Below are 18,413 nucleotides of genomic sequence, written 5' to 3' on the forward strand. Positions count from 1 at the left end.
TAATATAAAGAGAAAAGGAAAAAAAATCTTAAATAAGAGCTAGGGCAAAATTTGTTTTCCTTTGTAAAATTGATAAAAAAAAATAAGAAAATATATTTAAACATTCTATATTTTAATTTTATTATTATTGATATAATAATTTGGATGAATATTATTATTAATCTTACGGCAATGCGAGAGGTTAGTGGATCAACGAGTAGTTATTTATGCTCAGTGTTTTAACAAAATTGTAATTTACATATTATTATTTTATTATTTATAAATCGAATTCTATAATTTAGTAAATATGTGCAGAAAATACAGTGATGTGAAATATGTTAGTTAAATTTAACCAAACATTTAAGTTAAATTAACTGTACTAAAAAAGTATAAAAATATCATCAATCAAGTCATATTTAATATATTTTAGTTATTTTAGAAATAAGATTATTTTAGTTATTTTAGAATAAAATATTTCCGATTAACGAAATAATTTTCCTGTTTTAGTTCAAATCTAACTCATTGTGTTTGGTACACATATTTATTAATCTAAATATTCGATTTATAAATAATAAAAATATAAGACATAAATCATAATTTTGGTATATACAAATTTTAATCATAAATGACTCACATATAATAATAATAATAATAAATAATACATAGGATTCTTTTAATAAAATTATCAAAAAGAATCTTGGTGGGGAATCCAAATTTACCTAATTAGCACTGGTGCATTTAATAAACCATAGTATGAAAAGACCCATGCATCCCATCTCATTTCCTCTTTTAGCAAACCACCCCCACGAATAAATTAACCAGGTAGGACAAAACTGCCAAATTGCGATGAATATTAAAAAAATAAGAGAGAATTTTTTTTAATTATTTTGCCGAATAGTCCCACCACTATTATTTTTTTCTTTCCTTTTTTGCAAGAAAAAAAAAGAGAGAGAGAAATTTTCTGTGCTGATGTCAGGGGGGAGATCTCACACTCATACACTCCTCTTCTCGAAATCGGCGATGATTTGACGTCCGATGTGACGGGTCGGTGGAGGCGCGCGCCACGTGTCATGTAGACCGCGCTGTCGCCTGTCCCTTGGACAATGGCTCTCGGATCCTTCAGTGGCCGTTTTGCAGAAAGCCCCTCCTATGTCAGAAAATTATCGATGTTGCCACTGCAGGGGTTTCAGTTACTGTAGCAGTTAAAGCTAACCGTTTTCCATGGATAAGAAGATATCGAGAGACTTATTGAGATTCTCGTCAGCCCCCTCCTCCCGTTCTCGAATCGCGATAAACTCTTATCTTATCCGACGATAAAAAAATAATATAAAAAACGCTATTCTAATCTCTTTTCTTATTCTCTTTAGCAGCGGCGGGACCCACGGGAACAGTGATTAGTGTGATTACTGATTAGGACCGTGTTAATGGCGTTGTAGACCAGTTAATTGCAACAAATAAAAGGCCTAATTGAATGGTTCAGATCTTGGTAGACGTCTCAATAAATTAATTACTATTTTATGATTATTGTACTGAAATATATCCCAATTTCCAATCCCTTGAAAGGTGGTTGATGGCTCTGAGACTGGGTCTCATGAAAACAAAGAGAAAAAATTAAAGATGAGTCCAAATTAGTAGGGATTACTATGGACCTTATTAACTACTATCCGGCCTAATTTTAATGCTATCTATCGTATTCAAGATCCCAAGAATCCAGCGGATATATTAAATTTAGGATTTTTGCAAGGCTGATTGCGTATAATAACACCTCTTTTTAAGAAGGTAGGTCGTAATTAATACGCACCGGTTCTAATAAATTATTTATAAAAGTAATAATTATATATATATATATATATATACTTGAGCTAATCTTTTCTTTCTACGTTCCTTATGATATAATCATACATTATTAAAAGTAATAATTATATATTTTTTTTGATCTTAAAGACAAGTTCCTGCTCTTTTTATTCTACTCAAGATTATTAAAATTAGTTTATATTTACAGTTAGTTTAACTCATCTATGTAATAGTAATGATTTCTTAGAAAACTAATGTTAAAATAAATATTCATTTGACAGGATAATTTATTGTTATAAATTAAAAAATAGTATAATTTAAATTAGAAGATCGACGTCCACGTCACTGGACAAAAGAGAAATAAATAAATTAAAAAAAAGCGTGAAATGGTTCAGTGCACTTGCTCGCAACTTGATATCTGTCCTTGTCTTTTATCTATTCTCGGTCTCGGGCGAGGAAAGGATCGAGTAGAATTTCGTATTCTGGGAGGGCTAATTTTGCAACAAAAAATAATATAATAATAAGAGAAAGAGGAAATTAATCGACAGGGGCCCACGGGTGACAACAAAATCCACGAGGTCGTGTCCGTACGGACGGAGACGTGGCAAAGCTCGTGGGGGGTCGCTGTCGAGGGGGAGGGAGCCCCTCGTGGGCGGGCCCCGCGAGCTCCACCGGCCGCCCGGCTTTTCCGGATCTTGGTGCGCTTGCGGATCCGGGTTTAAATTCTTCCCTCCACTTGATTATAAATCTCAAAATAACCCTAAATTAAGTAATCGCCCATTGTCCCATTGCATTGGTAGAGTGGGTGAAGGTATTCCTTAATTTCTCTCTTGTCGACTTAAATTGCAAGTGTTTATTGCTTAATTATACATACATCAATTTTGTTTGCTTTCATAAAAGCACCTTTTTACATTGTTGCTTTTTAAATTTTTAATGCTTCAAAAACACTTCAATGTAAGTTTCTTTATTTCTTCTAACAATTAGTTACCATATAGATAAGTTGAATCGACTATAAATGCAAAAATATTCTTAATACTATTAATTGTACGATCAAAGTAAAACAAACAGAACCAAATTTTAAGGTCAAATGAGAAATATTTGAGGTATTTGTTTTAACTCTTCAAGACTAACAAAGAAAAATTTCCATTTCTTTAGTTGCTATTAGATTAAAGTTAACACGCCGATAGTTTTTTTAAGCATTACAAACACAATGTAGATATCTGAATGATAATAAAATCAAACAGAGGCATTAAAAACCCAAAAAAGTCTGCAGCTTTAGCCTTACCTAATTGAGAGATTGTTCCCATATATGATACACATATTATAATATTGAAATTAACTGCCCATATTTAAGACCAGCAGCCAATTGGGTCTGAGATGATCCTTGAAATGCTCTACCAAAAGCAAGGAATCTTGTCAGCACTAATAGTTGCACATATATGACTCGAAAAGGAAGGGCTACTGGTTGAGATTCCTTTTGGGAGGACTCTTATCATGTTGGCCACAAGCCATGGTCTAGCTTTGCATGGGAGAAAATATTCCACTTTCACAGCGGTACACAAGTAGATTGGAATGGAGAAAGGGGATAAGATTCACCACTCGGTACCTAAGCCTGCACATTAAATGGACATGACATTTGAGTAAAAATAAGACAAGACCTACCCATCCCTTTCCAAATGCTTCGGGAATTTTAATAAGAAACAATAAAATATGATATGAGTTATGAGTTTCTTGCATAAATAAACATGAGAAGATCATACTTACAGATCTAAATATAATGTCTAACAAGAAAAATGCAACAATATCCAGTAGGGTTGGGGGTGCAATTAACTTGGGACTATATTTAGCATATCAATCCCACAATAATAAGAAGAATATTCAGTGTCTTAATGGACATAATTGGCATCTATGATTGAATAAATCATATGGGGAATATTCAAGAAATCATAGTCCTTTTAGGCTGACGAGTCTGGTCATGCAATGATACTGTATGATAGCATACATATAGCAAGCAAGAATTTGAATAGGTCATCAACATTTAGGTACTTTCTCTTTCTCTAATAGGCTAGGAATTCAACCCTATATAGAGTTGCATTGAGATGTGCGTTGTGCACCATTAATGAATATCCAGAAGTTGAATCAATTAGTGTACTGGCCAACCTCATACAAGGTGCATGCATGTGGGCTCCTCTACTACCAGACAAAGATTATCCATCTTAACATTAGCGTTTTCCCTGCCAAATGATTTTACATACAACTTGAATTATATTTGAATCATGCAAGCTTGAATTAGCTGGCTCTTTAGTCTTTTTTGTTTTGTTCATTTATTTACTTATGTTTGAGGTCATCTTTTGGCCATTTTTAACATAGTAGCATAGTAGGTAATATCTAAGGTTTAGTATTAAAGCCATGGATAACTATGATATGTTCCAATGCAGCAATGCTCATCCACTTTGACCAAGAAAAGACAACTTGGTCTCAGTATCAGATTCATAGACTAATCAAATACATAGAAATTTTAAAAAGAATCCAAACATTTGGAAACTAGGTTCACATAACTAATTCATTGACCAAGACTTATTTTGCTGCATCTCTCATCATACAATCCTTCAGCATGCGAGTACATAACATATAATATATCATATTCCTAGGTCCACAACTTGACAAGATTTAATAAGATCTAGTGTCCAAGTTACACACCTACCAGATTATTTTAACCAGCCTCTGATGTTACTACAAGGAAAACTGAAGTATATATCTGGAAGGGCCTACCTGCATTCCAGTAAGAAATAAGCCGTTTGCCATATCCTCCCAAGGCTAAGTATGAATAAGGCACCCAGATCTTGTCTCCATAATGGTGGACAGAGTATGATAGAAAACCTGTCTGACTTCATGTATACTTATCCTAATCATAAAATATGAAGAAATTAGTGGTTGTTAACAAGGCCACACACCATTGAATATCTCTCAGAAACATAAAAAATGAATGAATATTTATAGGTAAGATAAGCACACACCAAAGAATCTATAGCACATTTTTTAAAGTTGAATGATGCTCTAAAAGCTTAACTTTTAGAAAAAAGTATTCTAAGCTGAATAGCTAGACATAAAAAAACTAGATATCCTTTTGGCATTACCCATATATATAAACACACAGAGAAGCTACTTGCTTCCATAGAGACAATGAAAGCGAAGCAGAAAAGTCCGAACTAATTAAAACTGCACTATCCTTCAAATGATATAGTGACAGTAACTTTATAAATCAATGCAAAAGTTTCTTTTTTGAAGGAAATCAATGCACAAGTTACAAAAAAAATTTAGGAAGGTATGGATAGAACTCAGAAGCCTCAATCCTTTTGTTGCAAGAATTTTGCTCCCTAACTGGTAATCTTTTGACCTTATTGAAGTATATCACTATATTAGCAATAAGTGAATGCTGCTTTCTAACAACTATTATTCCATACCTTAACTAATTGGGACCCGTTTAGATTTATTCATCATTAACTGCTAGGTGACAGTACATTAAATAACAATGACGGATTACCTCTGGAACCATGACCATGACTACAAAACCAATGCTTATCACAAGTCTCTACAGACCATTCCTTGACTTCACAGCAGCGATTCAGCTCACTGGGTCATCCATAATCTCAGCTTATCTTTGCATTATCATTTTTTTTCTCCAAACTTCGTAATAATTTAATATGCAGAAGTCAGAAACCAATTGATTTATGCAATGATAAATGAATTGCATGATTGGAGAAGTATAACATAATTGATGTGGGCCAAAATGCGGATATGAGACACCTTGTCCAAAATTGTAATTCTCCTGAGCAGTACTTTTATGGTCTTATATGCAAGTGGGCTGCAATTCAAGCAAGTGGCTAAGAATTGACAAACAAGGAAAACATTAATAATCACTTATCAAGTAAAGAGATTAAAAATTAGCACAATCATATTGAATCAATTATGATACATTAAACATTTTTTGTAGTAATAGTAAGAACATGCAACCTGCCTTATGAAATAATAGAGGTAATATTTTGATTGCCAGAATAACACCAATTAAGTCATCACTATGTATGTCTGAAAGGTTCTCTTAATGCATTCACATGGACTAAAGTTGACATAGAAATCATGCAAAGAACATGGCTGTTATTACCGAATGGGCTGCAGTTGGATGTCTCATGTTCTTCTCTGAGTTCTCTCCTAAACTTCAGCTAATACCACGAAAGCCTATAAAAATAATGCTCCATGTTTAAAATGCAAAATTTGTCATAGAGCATGTTCGAGTGCTAGAAGTTTTATGCCAACATTGCAGCTACTCACAAACTTATTTTCACTAGACATAATTCAGTCCGTTCTCTATAGGTTTCACAAGAAGAATAAATATTCTAATAATTGGGAAATGCTCTTTTAAATGGAAAAGAGTTAAAGAAGATCTTCAAATGACAGTACTTAAATGAATCAAGGTGGTTAGACTGAGAAAAGAATAATCAGGTGAAACATACAAGATGTATCATAGAAAAACTTTGGCAGTAAGAGTTTCATACCTACCGCATGGAAGGTTCAGAAAAAGTGGAAATTGGACATTTGAACCTTCTCATCCATTGTTTGAGCTTGTGTCACTGGAACTTGGTGATTACATATATTTATAAAACTCACACCAGGCTATGTATAGCTATCAGTAGCCAAAGACAAGAATAGCAGACCTGCATTACATGCCCTGTTTTAGTTGTTCTAGACTATGAATTTTTTTTAAGAGCAGGATATAATTCAACTAAACCATTCACCTATAATCTGACTGATAACAGTGAATCTGCTTTATATTCACATGAAATCTTTTGTGGATGCATCATATTCCACAAGCCGCCAGTCTTTATACTGCATTTTCAAAGGGATGAAAAGAAAGAATCAAAACCCATAGTTGTGAAGCTATCAATGACAGAATGCAAAAAAGCATGAACTCAGGTCTGAAATAAACATATCTGAACTCTCTTGTTCATATAAATGCTAACCCCCCCCCCCCCACCAAAAAAAATAAACCCATAAAAATACTGTAGCTTAGCTTATTCTAACTAATTTTAAAAACCTCATGGGACACTTCCAATCAAGATTGTCTATGTCCAGACAACTGTCAGGTGAGATCCTGCAATTTTCTTTAAAACAGATCATTCTTCTCTATTTAAGGGGGAAAAAGAAAAGCCAAGAAAATATCAAGATAAACAAACGTACGAAGAGCTGCAAATAGGAGCTACCAAGAAAGAAGATCAGAAATTGCATATAGCAGCCAATCAACTTATCCTCCAGACATGAATGGACTCATTCAACTAATAAAATAGAACCGTCTCCCTCATTGGTTTCCACTCGTTTGGTGCATGATTTCCTGCAAACTGAGCAACATTATTTAATCAAGTCCAAGCAGTTAACCAGTAGATTATAATTAGAATAAAGGTGTATGATCATATTCTAAGTTAGCACCAAGTAGCTGCTTCATCTCATTCGCAAGAGCTTGGATTCATTAGTTTGAAAAAGTAAGCAGAAAACAGTACAGTACTCATAAGCAACTTACAGAAACAGGCATCTGATGATCTTTTCCCATGTACCTGTTCGAGGAACAAATTTTTGGTCTACCATTTGCTTCAAAACAACATGGGCGTCATCTAAACGTTTCTCATTACATAGGCCATCAATGGTAAGTTTGTATGATGAAAAACTAGGTCTGCTACCTTCAGAGATCATTATGCCCATGAAGTGCTTAGCCTCTGCAAACTGTTTTGAGCTAATAAAGCCATAGACTAGTGCTTGATAAGTTCCGGAGTTGGGGTAACAACCCTTTAACTTCATTGTCTTCAACAGTTCCAATCCCTCCGCCACTCTTCCTTGTTGACAAAGACCAGAGATCAATATGTTGTATGTTATAGTGTCAGGAGGAATACCTTCCTTTTCCATTCTATCACATAGCTCAAATGCTTCATCTATCCTATCATGTTTACAAAGAGAATGCATTAGTGTTGAATAAGTAGTAGCATTAGGCCTGCAACCTTGCTTCGGTATTTCATGCAACAAAGAGAATGCAGCATCTAACTTCTCAAGTTGACATAAGCCCTTGATAAGAATGTTAAAGCAACATGTGTCAAGGGCAATGCCCAACCTGGGAGCACTTAGGAATACCTCATGGATAACCTCAAACTGCCGAGTACACACAAGCATGTTGAGGACATAATTGAAAGTCTTAACAGAAGGCCAACAATGAAAATCTGGCATAGAAAGAAGTGCTCCAATGGTTTTTTCAGGATGATTTGCCACATTTCCATACATCTTAATCAGCCTATAGAAGAATTCATCAGAAAATCGGACCTTTTCATACTTGGCCCGATCCAACAGATCCTCTATATCCCCAAATTTGCGTGCATAAGCTAGTCTGTCAATTATCAGACTATATAGAGCTTCGCTGGGTTTATAGTCTATACGACCAGTGACCTTATTGAATGCACTAATAATCAAATTAGGATCTCTGACATTTGCAAATATTTTCAGAACCTCATTTGGTGCTAGCCAATCTTTGTGATCCAATCTCCCCATCCAATAACTGTCATCAACAGGCGGACGATTTAATGATGATATTGGTGATGCAGAACACTTCAAAATGCATAACATTCTTGGATCAAGAGAGCGAAAACAGTAGACAGCTTGTGGCACCAATTTATTAAAAGCAGCCATACATGCAATTAAGCCTGCACGCACAAATTTCCAATATTACCTATGACGCGATTTCACAAAGCTTATAAATAAGCTTCAATTACTGTAAGAGAAAAGAAGATTAGAATATCTCGCTGGAATACTGCAAACCGTTCAGGCTTCCATCATCATCTTCTGCTCGTCATTAAAGTGGGCTTTTAACTTTAAAAACCAAGTACTCAAACCCATTTCATGACGATTGAGTGATCCTAAGGACATTTATCGTACACACCGCTTGATTTTATTCTAAATTAACAAAACACTTAGGTACTATATTGAGAAAACAAATCTTACAACTTGCTATGGAGTGCTTGTTCGTAATGATACCGAATTCTATGCCCTAAAGTCCAATAAAACATAAAATCCACTGAAATTAACTTTGATAAAATGACCAAATTCTACCTGATCGAGAAGAACGGTACGTGATTAGAAATGCGAGATCAGAAGAAGCAAAAATGGCGATTTGAGCTCCGCCACCACATGGATATAGAGAGAAATAGGGACTAGGGCACAGAACTGGGCTCGGCAACCAAAGCGATCTCGTCCAGGAGAAGGAGGCGTGGAGACGCTCGCGTGCAAGGGATCGTACGAGGTGGAGGGCGCCCGTTGTTTACCTTCGAGCACTGAGGAGGTCGAAGTGAGAGAGATTGCGACGGCGGAAGGCAGCGGCAGATTACTCCGCCAGAACTCGAGGGTTCACAGTAATCACGAGAAAGCAATGCACATATAACACCCAACAATATCATAATATTAGGTTTAACTCCCCGCCTTTTGTGTATTTGTTTTTTCCAATCCAGCCCCTTGTTTCAATGTTTTGCCTATAATTTTATTAGAATAAAATTTATTTCGTTAAGGATAACAGAAATAGCTTCTTTTCCAGGAAGAAAGGAAGGTTTTTATTAAAGATGAGTAATGATCACAAATTTTTTTATTAAAATATAGGGTTTTATTTGAACATTTCTCTGATAAATTATGCTTCTTGGATAAATATCATTAAGCAACGAAATTAAGATACGTCAATAAATGTATAATAATGCATCAATCCCATAATTGATGTATTAGCATGTTCGAATTGACGAGCAAAAGAATGGGTCTCATCGAATACAAATCAAAGAAAAATTCTTCATTCTTATCCATTATTTAAGGTTGTTTGGATGATTACTGAATAAGATAAGTTGTATGAAAGAGGAGTTGGGAGAGGATTTTAGATCTTTAGCTTATATTGGCACGAAGCCAAACCAAAACCAAGAAACTAGGAAACCATATACACTTGCTGCATGTAATAATACAAACTCAGATAGCCAAATACATTAAAGGATGTCAAATAAGAAAACAACTATGGAAGCAGGCACTATTTGTTCAGGAATTCTTCTTTAATATGTCCCTTTGATCTTACTTTATTCCCTTCATGTAATGCCCCATGGCTATGTGTGCTCTTAGGAGGAGTCGTATAAATCTTATGAAGCAATCTAGAGATGTCATTTATAGTTGGTGTCATATGATCAGCAGAGACATCAGTGCATGACAATCCAAGCTCTACCATCTGCTTGATTTGCTCATAACTAGTTGCAGTGAGAGCCATCTTCTCATCAATCACCTTCCTCAATGCATGCCCTTGGCATTGCATTCTCATCCACTGCAAGAACCCCGATTCGCCTCTTTCAAAACCTTCTCCTGGGCTCCTGTTAGCCACCAACTCCAAAAGAAGCAAGCCGAAGTTGTACACCTCTGGAACAAAGAAATTATGTAACCACAAGATTGCAACATCAACTGTTGGATAATTCTACTTCTTTGTGAAATTATACTTACTCTTTGATCTGTTCTTATGATCGAAAATCTTCGATGTCGAAATGAGAGGCTCGATGTCTTCAGTCAGCATGATATCTTCGGTACTGAGATCGTATCCGATGTGCGATGATTGCTCGTGAGCGTATCTCATCCCCTCCGCCACCCCGACGGCCACCTTCAGTCTTTGCTTCCATGGCGGTGAGCCCGTGAGCCATTGCTTAACATTGCAGACACCCAAATTTTCCAATACTATTGCTCTCAATCCCCTCTGGTTGCAGAAGCCTATAATTTTAACCAAGTTCTTATGGCTTAGTTGCATAAGAACGTGACACTCTTCATCAAATGCTTTGATGGATTCCTTTGAGAACCTCCCTTTTTGCATTCTAATTACAACTTCAACTCCATCACTCAATCTCCCTCTATACATCTCCTCTTTCTCTTCCTTCCATATCAGATTATCAGTAGAAAATTTATGGGTCGCCTTCTTAAGCGAGGCAATTGAGAACTTATAATCCTTCTTCGGCAACGCCCATACAAGAAAACCTACCAAAAGAACCACAGAGACCAACACTCCAGCCAAAAGAATAATAGTCGTCATGATCTTTAATCCATGGTGGTGATCCTGGGATCGTAAACCTGAGTTAATAAAACTAGACTCGTTGAAACGATCAAAGAAGGCAACTTTTTTAAGGTTGACTTCAGAAAAGCCATTATAAGAAAGATTGAGAACAGAGAGGTTGGTTAAGTTATTGAACGCATCAAGAGATAAATCACCAACAAGCTCATTGAAACTAAGATCAAGAAACTCGATTTGGGTGCATTGTAAAATGTCATAAGGGAAGACGCCATTGAGAGAATTATTGGATAAATCTATGGACAGGATGGATAAGGGGCAATACTTCCAGAAGAAGGCGAAAGAGAGGTACAAAGGCGCGGCCTTTGGACGCGAACGGAGGTCGATTCTGGCAAAGTTGGCGTTGCAATCGGCGTTCTTCGACTCGATGCAGAGGTGGCGGGCGACGACGAAGGATTTGAAGATGTTGGTGAGGTCAGTCTTGATGGCATTGCAGTAGCGGAGAGATGGATATAGTTTGCAGAGGTCGGAGACCGTCGATGGGAAATCGGGCGGCGGAGGTTGGTTTAGTTCTTGGATGAGGGAGGAAGGGAGAGTTTGGGCGATGGAGAGGGAGAGGAGGAAGGAGAAGGCAAGGGAAGTTAGAGAGATCGATGCCATGAGAGGTTTCAAGGTAGTAAGGTGAAGGGAGGAAATTTGCTGTTTGGTGATTTAGATTGGAGTGCGGGATCTGTGGAAATGGCAGTTATTTTGAATTTGTAACCGTTTTCATTAAAGAACGAATAAGCTAAATTATAATCTCAGTATAAACGATCGCGTGGCCTAATGGATAAGGCGCTCGCCTCCGGAGCGGGAGATTGTGGGTTCGAGTCCCATCGCGATCGTATTTATTAACTTATTTATTTTTGATAAGGTGATCGTATTTGTTTTAATATATTTCCATTTAAATATGAATAATATTTCATTTTATTTATTTTTAAATAATAACACTGTTAATAAGTAGGAAAACATATCAACATACTCATATTTTACTTTTTATTATTAGTCATGCTGTATTTTAGTCTTAAATGCTTTAAAAACACTGATTAAACTTTCACATGACAATAGCTAATGGAATAGATAAATATTATTAGTTTCAAAATAAAACTCAAAACATATCTCATATATCTCATATTATTAGTTACCCTTTTGCGTTTATTTTTAAAAAGTCATTTTATATTTATAGTTATTTAAATCATCTATGCAGTAACTATTTGTTAAGATAACTAACAAAGTACTTTTATGACATTAAAAGTAAAAATATTTTAAGTGTGATTAATTTTATACACTCGAGAAAGAACTTTAATTTTATTTTAGAAGAAAATAATATAATTTTTTTTTAATGTTTTTCGTTAAGATCATGAAAAGATCTATATAAAAATGGGAAATAGTTTATAGATATAAATATACTTAATCCACCGAAAGGGAGAGTAAAAAGTTTACTAAGAAGTATTCAAGATTTCTAGCATGCATGGTGTACTTAGTCATCTCTTGAACCATTCTCCGTGATGCCAGATGTTAGGATGACAAAATCGTGACCATTCACTAATTAATAAAAAAAAAATATAGTGAAGTAATTGACTATGCTAAGATCCTTAATTAAATTGCAAGCTGCTTATACCTTGGAGTGTCGGCTCAACTCTTTTAGGGATGACCCTTTCCATATATAAATATATATATTTATATAGTTGGTCATGTCGGTTGTCCACCTCATAAATAAATATGTGGCAGTATTACCGAGTATTAACATGCAGTGGACTACGTCAATAAGGATATGTGTGAAAAAAGTCGTACCTATTATTGCAAATGCTAACCTAACTCTTTAGACTCTTTCGTGTTTGCATGCACGTGGAATATTGAACATTTCAATGCTTACTACGTATTAAAGAGACCAAGTTGAGAACTTGAAATCTATATATACCCATCTCCACTTTGCCATTTTATCATCAACCAGAGCTCCAAAGTAAAGCCAGCTTCAATCAATCCACAAATTAAGATGGCTGGCTACTTCGTTCTCTTTGCCCTTCTCGCCATTACTTCCCCTCTTGCACTTGCCACTGATCCTAACCAACTCCAAGACTTCTGCGTCGCAGATAATATGTCTAAAGGTATATATTACAATAGTTATGCTGAGAGTACTTTGTTTTAGGGAAATTATCTTGTCGATTTTAAGCTGTTTGTTTATATAAAATCTTATTAGATTACTTTAAGTTGACACAGGGGTGTGATATGATTGTCGAATTTTTGCAGTGTTTGTCAATGGAGTCGTCTGCAAGGACCCGAAGCTCGCTACCGCCGAAGACTTCTTCTTCCGAGGCCTCGACAAGCCCGGGAACACCATGAACCCAGTCGGATCCAAGGTGACCCCGGTCAACGTAGCCCAGATCCCCGGGCTCAACACCTTGGGCATATCCTTAGTCCGTATTGACTTCGGTCACAAGGGTCAAAACCCCCCTCACACCCACCCTCGTGCCACCGAGATCCTCACAGTGTTGGACGGCACTCTCTTGGTCGGATTCGTAACATCTAACCCGGATAACAAGCTGTTCACTAAGATCCTCAACAAGGGAGATGTGTTCGTTTTCCCACAAGGGTTGATTCATTTCCAGATGAACATCGGCGAGACGAATGCAGTGGCATTGGCAGCCCTGAGCAGCCAAAACCCCGGCGTGATCACCATTGCCAACGCCGTCTTCGGGTCGAAGCCACCGATCTCCGACGACGTGCTGGCGAAGGCGTTCCAGGTTGACAAGAAGACTGTAGACTGGCTCCAGGCTCAATTCTGGGTGGACAACAACTGAAGCTAGATTGATTGCTTGCTAATTGTTTTATTTACTAGTGATGTACCTTGTTGTATTTGGTGGCTGTTGTTTCTGTAGATCTCTTTACATCATGAGAAAGAGGTGTAATACTTGTGTGTGATCTGAATAAAATGGAAAATAAATCCACCTTATCCGAGTTTGGATATGGCTTGGAGTGCTTCTACATTTACACGGCTGCAAGGATTGTTTTGAGCGATTACATGAATCTGCTACGTACTCAGAATAAGACGATCTCCACTACATCTTTTAATTTATATATTTGTTCTCTTAAAGTTGAAGTTTTGACTGAATTGCGAGAGTTGGGTTTTCTACAATTAAAGAGTGACGAGTTTTTCTTATTATCATAAAGTGTTCTCAATTTCAACCAAAGCAGCTTTAAGTAGAATATAGAATATAATTTATGGATATCTAATCTATTTCTTTTAAGACACAGTTGCTTGAGATTAAAATAAAATTAAAATTGTTATTATATATTTTTATTTTTAAAATTATATCTTTAATATAAAATATGATATTCTGATATTTGATGGTAATCCAAAATAATATAATAATAATTATTGATTCAATTAAAATTAAGACAAAATAAATAAGAAGTAAAAATTAACTCAAATACTCTTAATTTGACATATACATTTAAATGAAAGTGTTCCCATTTATTATAGATATGCAATACATACTTGTAAGATAGATGGATGGTAGGAGGTAGGAGGTAGGTGAAAATTTTGAGTGGAACATTTTGATTTGTGAGATGAATAGATGAATGGTAGGAGAGTAGAGATAATTTTTAAAATTACTTTGGTCAAATCAAAGGTAAAATTATAATTAGAATTATATGTCGAAAATAATTTGAATATTAGTTTTAATCTAGAATAATAATAATTTATAAGAAACTTTACAAATCACACTATGTATTTTATATATTTTTTATTCATACCTCGTCTTTGAAGAGATTTTGTAATCTGATCATTTCTTTTTCTTATAATTTTTATTTAATACTCTAGGTTAACGTGAGCGAGATCAGTAAAAAAATATTTTATTATAATATACTAACTATTTTATAAAATACCCAAATTATTTCTGTCTCCTTGTCAGGTTTGGGGAGGGGAGATGATGGAGGGTTAGAGACGAGTAGAGAGGAGTAGAGAGATAAAGGTATTTTAGTAATAAAGATGTTTAATGAAAACTATAGGAAAAAAGAAAGGGTAAAGTTATAAAATCTTCAGGGTGTGAATTATAAAATAGGTAAAATGTAGAGTGTAATTTATAAATTTTTTTAATATATATCTACTTGCAAAGTTCTTAAGTTAAAATCTTATCAGGCTCATCTTTTATTTAAAAATACAAAATCTTCACCTTTTTAATTCAAGTGTTTATAGGCTTCTCAAAATATCTAATAGCATAAGCATAGAAGAGTATTAAAATATAAAATATAAAAATAATCATTCTTCGTGAGTTATTAGAATCCACTTAGGTCTAAGTTTCTTTTTTGCTTAGTGAAAGCTCGTACGCAAAAATATTTCATTAACATTCACGAATAATTATAAGCCAACTTGATACACATAAGAGGTAGGGTATATAGCTATGACTCTTAATGCAAGTTCTACACTTGGCCGAAATTAAAGAGCATTATAGATATATAGACAAAACATCAAGTCCAATGGCACACATAAAATTATCAAATGAAGAACAACTATAATAGATTATTTGGAGTAGAAACCCTCGAGTTAGCCTACTAGTCCATCGTGATCTGACAGTCCAAGACATGATCCTATGAAGTGCTGGAAGTTCTAAGATTGTTAACCTACAATAGATAAAAAGAACCAAAGGAAAAAAAAAAAAGCAAACTCCTAGAAAAGACACGGACCTAAGATTTGATCAATGATGGTGGGACAAATGGGAAGTGGATGGCAATCGAGATGAGGACGATGGAGGGGGAGGCATCAAATCGAGGCATCGGTGAGCACATGCTTCAACTGCATAGGAGGGGGAAGGATAGCGGGACAAGTGGACCAAAACTAATGCCAGTCTTACGAGAAAAACCTAAGCCACAACACCTCTCCTTAGTCACCCTATTTCATCGGGGAAAAGAGAGAAGAGAAGAAAAATACTACATCAAAGCTTAAGCCGTAACTATCCAGTTCTCGCACCTATATATCCCAAACCCTATAGACCTAACACTTCCTCCACTATCACCGGTGCTAAAGGAGATCGCTATGATGAAGGGTTCAACGGTGAAGCATGCCACCGAGGGCAAGCATGATTACCACTAATATGGACGACGAGGAAGTGTAAGAAGATAAGTGAAAGCAAGTAGGTGGAGAAAGAGAGACCGCACGATCAGGATGCACGTGGTGGTGAGCAAAAAGAGAGACTAGGTGGTAGTGTGGAGAAGGTGAGGGCAACAAAGTCAACGGAGGAAAAGATATCAACGATCAGTCACATGAAAGGGTATAGCTAAGAAGGGGGTCTACTACTGCGGAACACGCAAGAGTCAATAGACAATGATGGCGGTGAGGTAGGGGAAGAAAAGGGAAATAAAAAAATAAGAAAATAAGAAGGAAAAAAACAAAGGGCAAAAAAAGAGAGAGAAGAAGGAACAAGAGATACCAAAAGATCTCACAAAAGGGGAGGACGCTAGCGGGTAAAAGAAGCCCTCAAGAGAAGAGAGGAAAAGTAAAATTTAAAAGGAGAAACCCTAGCATATATGATTTGCTGGGGCGACATTGTGTAATGGCGAATCCAATGTGACATCAGTCAACTTAACTCAGATTTGTGTAGCATCTAGTGGCCAATACGAAATAGTTGTCGGTATTTCGTACTCATATCTTATTAGCATGCATAAAAGTTGACTACAAATACGTATGCATCATATATTATTAATAGAAGGTTCTAATCCTTGATTAGGTCGCATGTTTGCAGATAAGGAAAGATTGCTTAGGGGCAGCTTAGAAGAGGTATACAAGATTAGGTGAAGTAGCTATTTGAAGGCGTTAACTTATGTTATATTCTTCTCAAAAATCTAAACAAGCTGGCAGAGATCGGTGAATTTTTATTCACCTTACGTCCAACTCTTTTGGGTGACAAAGTCGCAATCATTAATAATTACGTAATTGATTTAACTAAATCTAAGCATTAGACATAGTTGATCAGATTGGTTCTCCACCTCACAACAGTGGACTTCTTCAATGACGATACAAACGATCGTATCTAATAATGCAATACCATTAATTGCTAACCTAACTCTTTAGACTATTTCGTGTTTCCACGTACGTGAAATATTGAATATTCCAATGCTTATTACGTATTAAAGAGACCAAGTCGAGAACTTGAAACCTATATATACCCATCTCCACTTTGCCATTTTATCATCAACCAGAGCTCCAAATTAAAGCCACCTTCAATTAATCCACAAATTAAGATGGCTGGCTACTTTGTTCTCTTTGCTCTACTCGCCATTACTTCCCCTCTTGCACTTGCCACTGATCCAAACCAACTCCAAGACTTCTGCGTCGCAGATAATATGTCCAAAGGTATATGTTACAATAGTTATCCCGCTGAGTTTTGTTTTAGAGAAATTTTTAAATAATACCACATAATTTAGTGATTTCGTGATTAATATCTTGTCTGATCTTGAGATTTGTAATCCGGTCGTTTTTTTCTTTTTTGTTATAATTTTTATACGACACCCTACAGTTCCTTTAACATACTTTAATAACTCTACGAGTAAATTAATAAAATTATAAAAAATACTCTTGATTTACATTTTTGCAATGGTAATTTAGCAAGGATAAAGGAAAGATAAGAATATTTTAGATTTTTTAGTATTTTCGATAGAGTATTTCAATTTAAGTTAAGCGATCGTCGAATTCTTGCAGTGTTTGTCAACGGATTCGTCTGCAAGGACCCGAAGCTCGCTACCGCCGACGACTTCTTCTTCGGAGGCCTCGACAAGCCAGGGAACACCATGAACCCCGTCGGATCAAAGGTGACCCCGGTCAACGTAGCCCAGATCGCCGGGCTCAACACCTTGGGCATATCATTAGCCCGTATTGACTTCGGTCACAAGGGTCAAAACCCCCCTCACACCCACCCTCGTGCCACCGAGATCCTCACAGTGTTGGATGGCACTCTCCTGGTTGGATTCGTAACATCTAACCCGGACAACAAGCTGTTCACTAAGATCCTCAACAAGGGAGATGTGTTCGTTTTCCCACAAGGATTGATTCATTTCCAGATGAACATTGGCGAGATGAATGCAGTGGCATTGGCGGCCTTGAGCAGCCAAAACCCCGGCGTGATCACCATTGCTAACGCCGTCTTCGGATCGAAGCCGCCTATCTCGGACGATGTTCTGGCGAAGGCGTTCCAGGTTGACAAGAAGACCGTAGACTGGCTTCAGGCTCAGTTCTGGGTGGACAACAACTGAAGCTAAGATAGATTGCTTGCTAATATGAAGTTTTTATTTACTAGTGATGTTATTGTTGTGGTGGTTGTTGTTGTTTCTGCTGATCTCTTTACATTATGGGAAAGAGGTGTAATACTTTAAATGGATAATAAATCCACCTTATCCAAGTTTGGGTATGGCTTGGAGTACTTGTAGATTTATATTGCTGAAAGGATTGTTCTGAGCAATTTACATGAGTCTACTACGTCAAAATAAGTCTGCAGTAATTCTT

General features: G+C 36.1%; 4 protein-coding genes and 1 non-coding gene across 18 annotated transcripts; 3 read left to right on the top strand and 2 right to left on the bottom strand.

The window, feature by feature from the left end:
- Positions 1–2,907: 2,907 nt before the first annotated feature.
- LOC140771996 (pentatricopeptide repeat-containing protein At3g14580, mitochondrial) lies at positions 2,908–9,241 on the bottom strand. Of its 14 annotated transcripts, none has more exons than XM_073113862.1 (7): positions 8,917–9,241; positions 7,346–8,510; positions 6,567–7,159; positions 6,331–6,485; positions 5,936–6,009; positions 4,546–4,678; positions 2,908–3,385 (listed from the first exon to the last, which is right to left on the bottom strand). In XM_073113862.1, the coding sequence occupies exons 2-3, from the start codon at positions 8,494–8,496 to the stop codon at positions 7,096–7,098; spliced, it is 1,215 nt and encodes a 404-aa protein (XP_072969963.1). In that variant the 5' UTR covers positions 8,497–8,510; positions 8,917–9,241; the 3' UTR covers positions 2,908–3,385; positions 4,546–4,678; positions 5,936–6,009; positions 6,331–6,485; positions 6,567–7,095. The 14 variants fall into 14 exon arrangements, with proteins under 14 accessions (XP_072969963.1, XP_072969962.1, XP_072969974.1 ...); XM_073113861.1 differs by having other exon boundaries at positions 6,327–6,485; XM_073113873.1 differs by lacking the exon at positions 5,936–6,009 and having other exon boundaries at positions 2,909–3,385; positions 6,327–6,485; positions 6,567–6,657; positions 7,009–7,159; positions 7,380–8,510.
- Positions 9,242–9,594: 353 nt separating this feature from the next.
- LOC140772398 (putative G-type lectin S-receptor-like serine/threonine-protein kinase At1g61610) lies at positions 9,595–11,569 on the bottom strand. The gene is made up of 2 exons (XM_073114453.1): positions 10,324–11,569; positions 9,595–10,242 (listed from the first exon to the last, which is right to left on the bottom strand). Exons 1-2 carry the CDS (start codon positions 11,534–11,536, stop codon positions 9,866–9,868), a joined length of 1,590 nt encoding a protein of 529 aa, XP_072970554.1. The 5' UTR covers positions 11,537–11,569; the 3' UTR covers positions 9,595–9,865.
- Positions 11,570–11,687: 118 nt separating this feature from the next.
- TRNAR-CCG (transfer RNA arginine (anticodon CCG)) lies at positions 11,688–11,760 on the top strand. Its single transcript has one exon. It is a non-coding gene; the product is annotated as a tRNA-Arg (tRNA).
- A 1,091-nt stretch (positions 11,761–12,851) lies between these two features.
- On the top strand, positions 12,852–13,904 carry LOC140772104 (putative germin-like protein 2-1). The gene is made up of 2 exons (XM_073114003.1): positions 12,852–13,023; positions 13,166–13,904. Exons 1-2 carry the CDS (start codon positions 12,912–12,914, stop codon positions 13,714–13,716), a joined length of 663 nt encoding a protein of 220 aa, XP_072970104.1. The 5' UTR covers positions 12,852–12,911; the 3' UTR covers positions 13,717–13,904.
- Positions 13,905–17,103: 3,199 nt separating this feature from the next.
- LOC140772163 (putative germin-like protein 2-1) lies at positions 17,104–18,336 on the top strand. The gene is made up of 2 exons (XM_073114087.1): positions 17,104–17,267; positions 17,613–18,336. Exons 1-2 carry the CDS (start codon positions 17,156–17,158, stop codon positions 18,161–18,163), a joined length of 663 nt encoding a protein of 220 aa, XP_072970188.1. The 5' UTR covers positions 17,104–17,155; the 3' UTR covers positions 18,164–18,336.
- The last annotated feature ends 77 nt before the right edge of the window (positions 18,337–18,413 follow it).

This window comes from Typha angustifolia, chromosome 12 (genome assembly GCF_048772165.1).
Source record: "Typha angustifolia cultivar Huaian chromosome 12, ASM4877216v1, whole genome shotgun sequence".
Lineage (NCBI taxonomy): Eukaryota > Viridiplantae > Streptophyta > Magnoliopsida > Poales > Typhaceae > Typha > Typha angustifolia.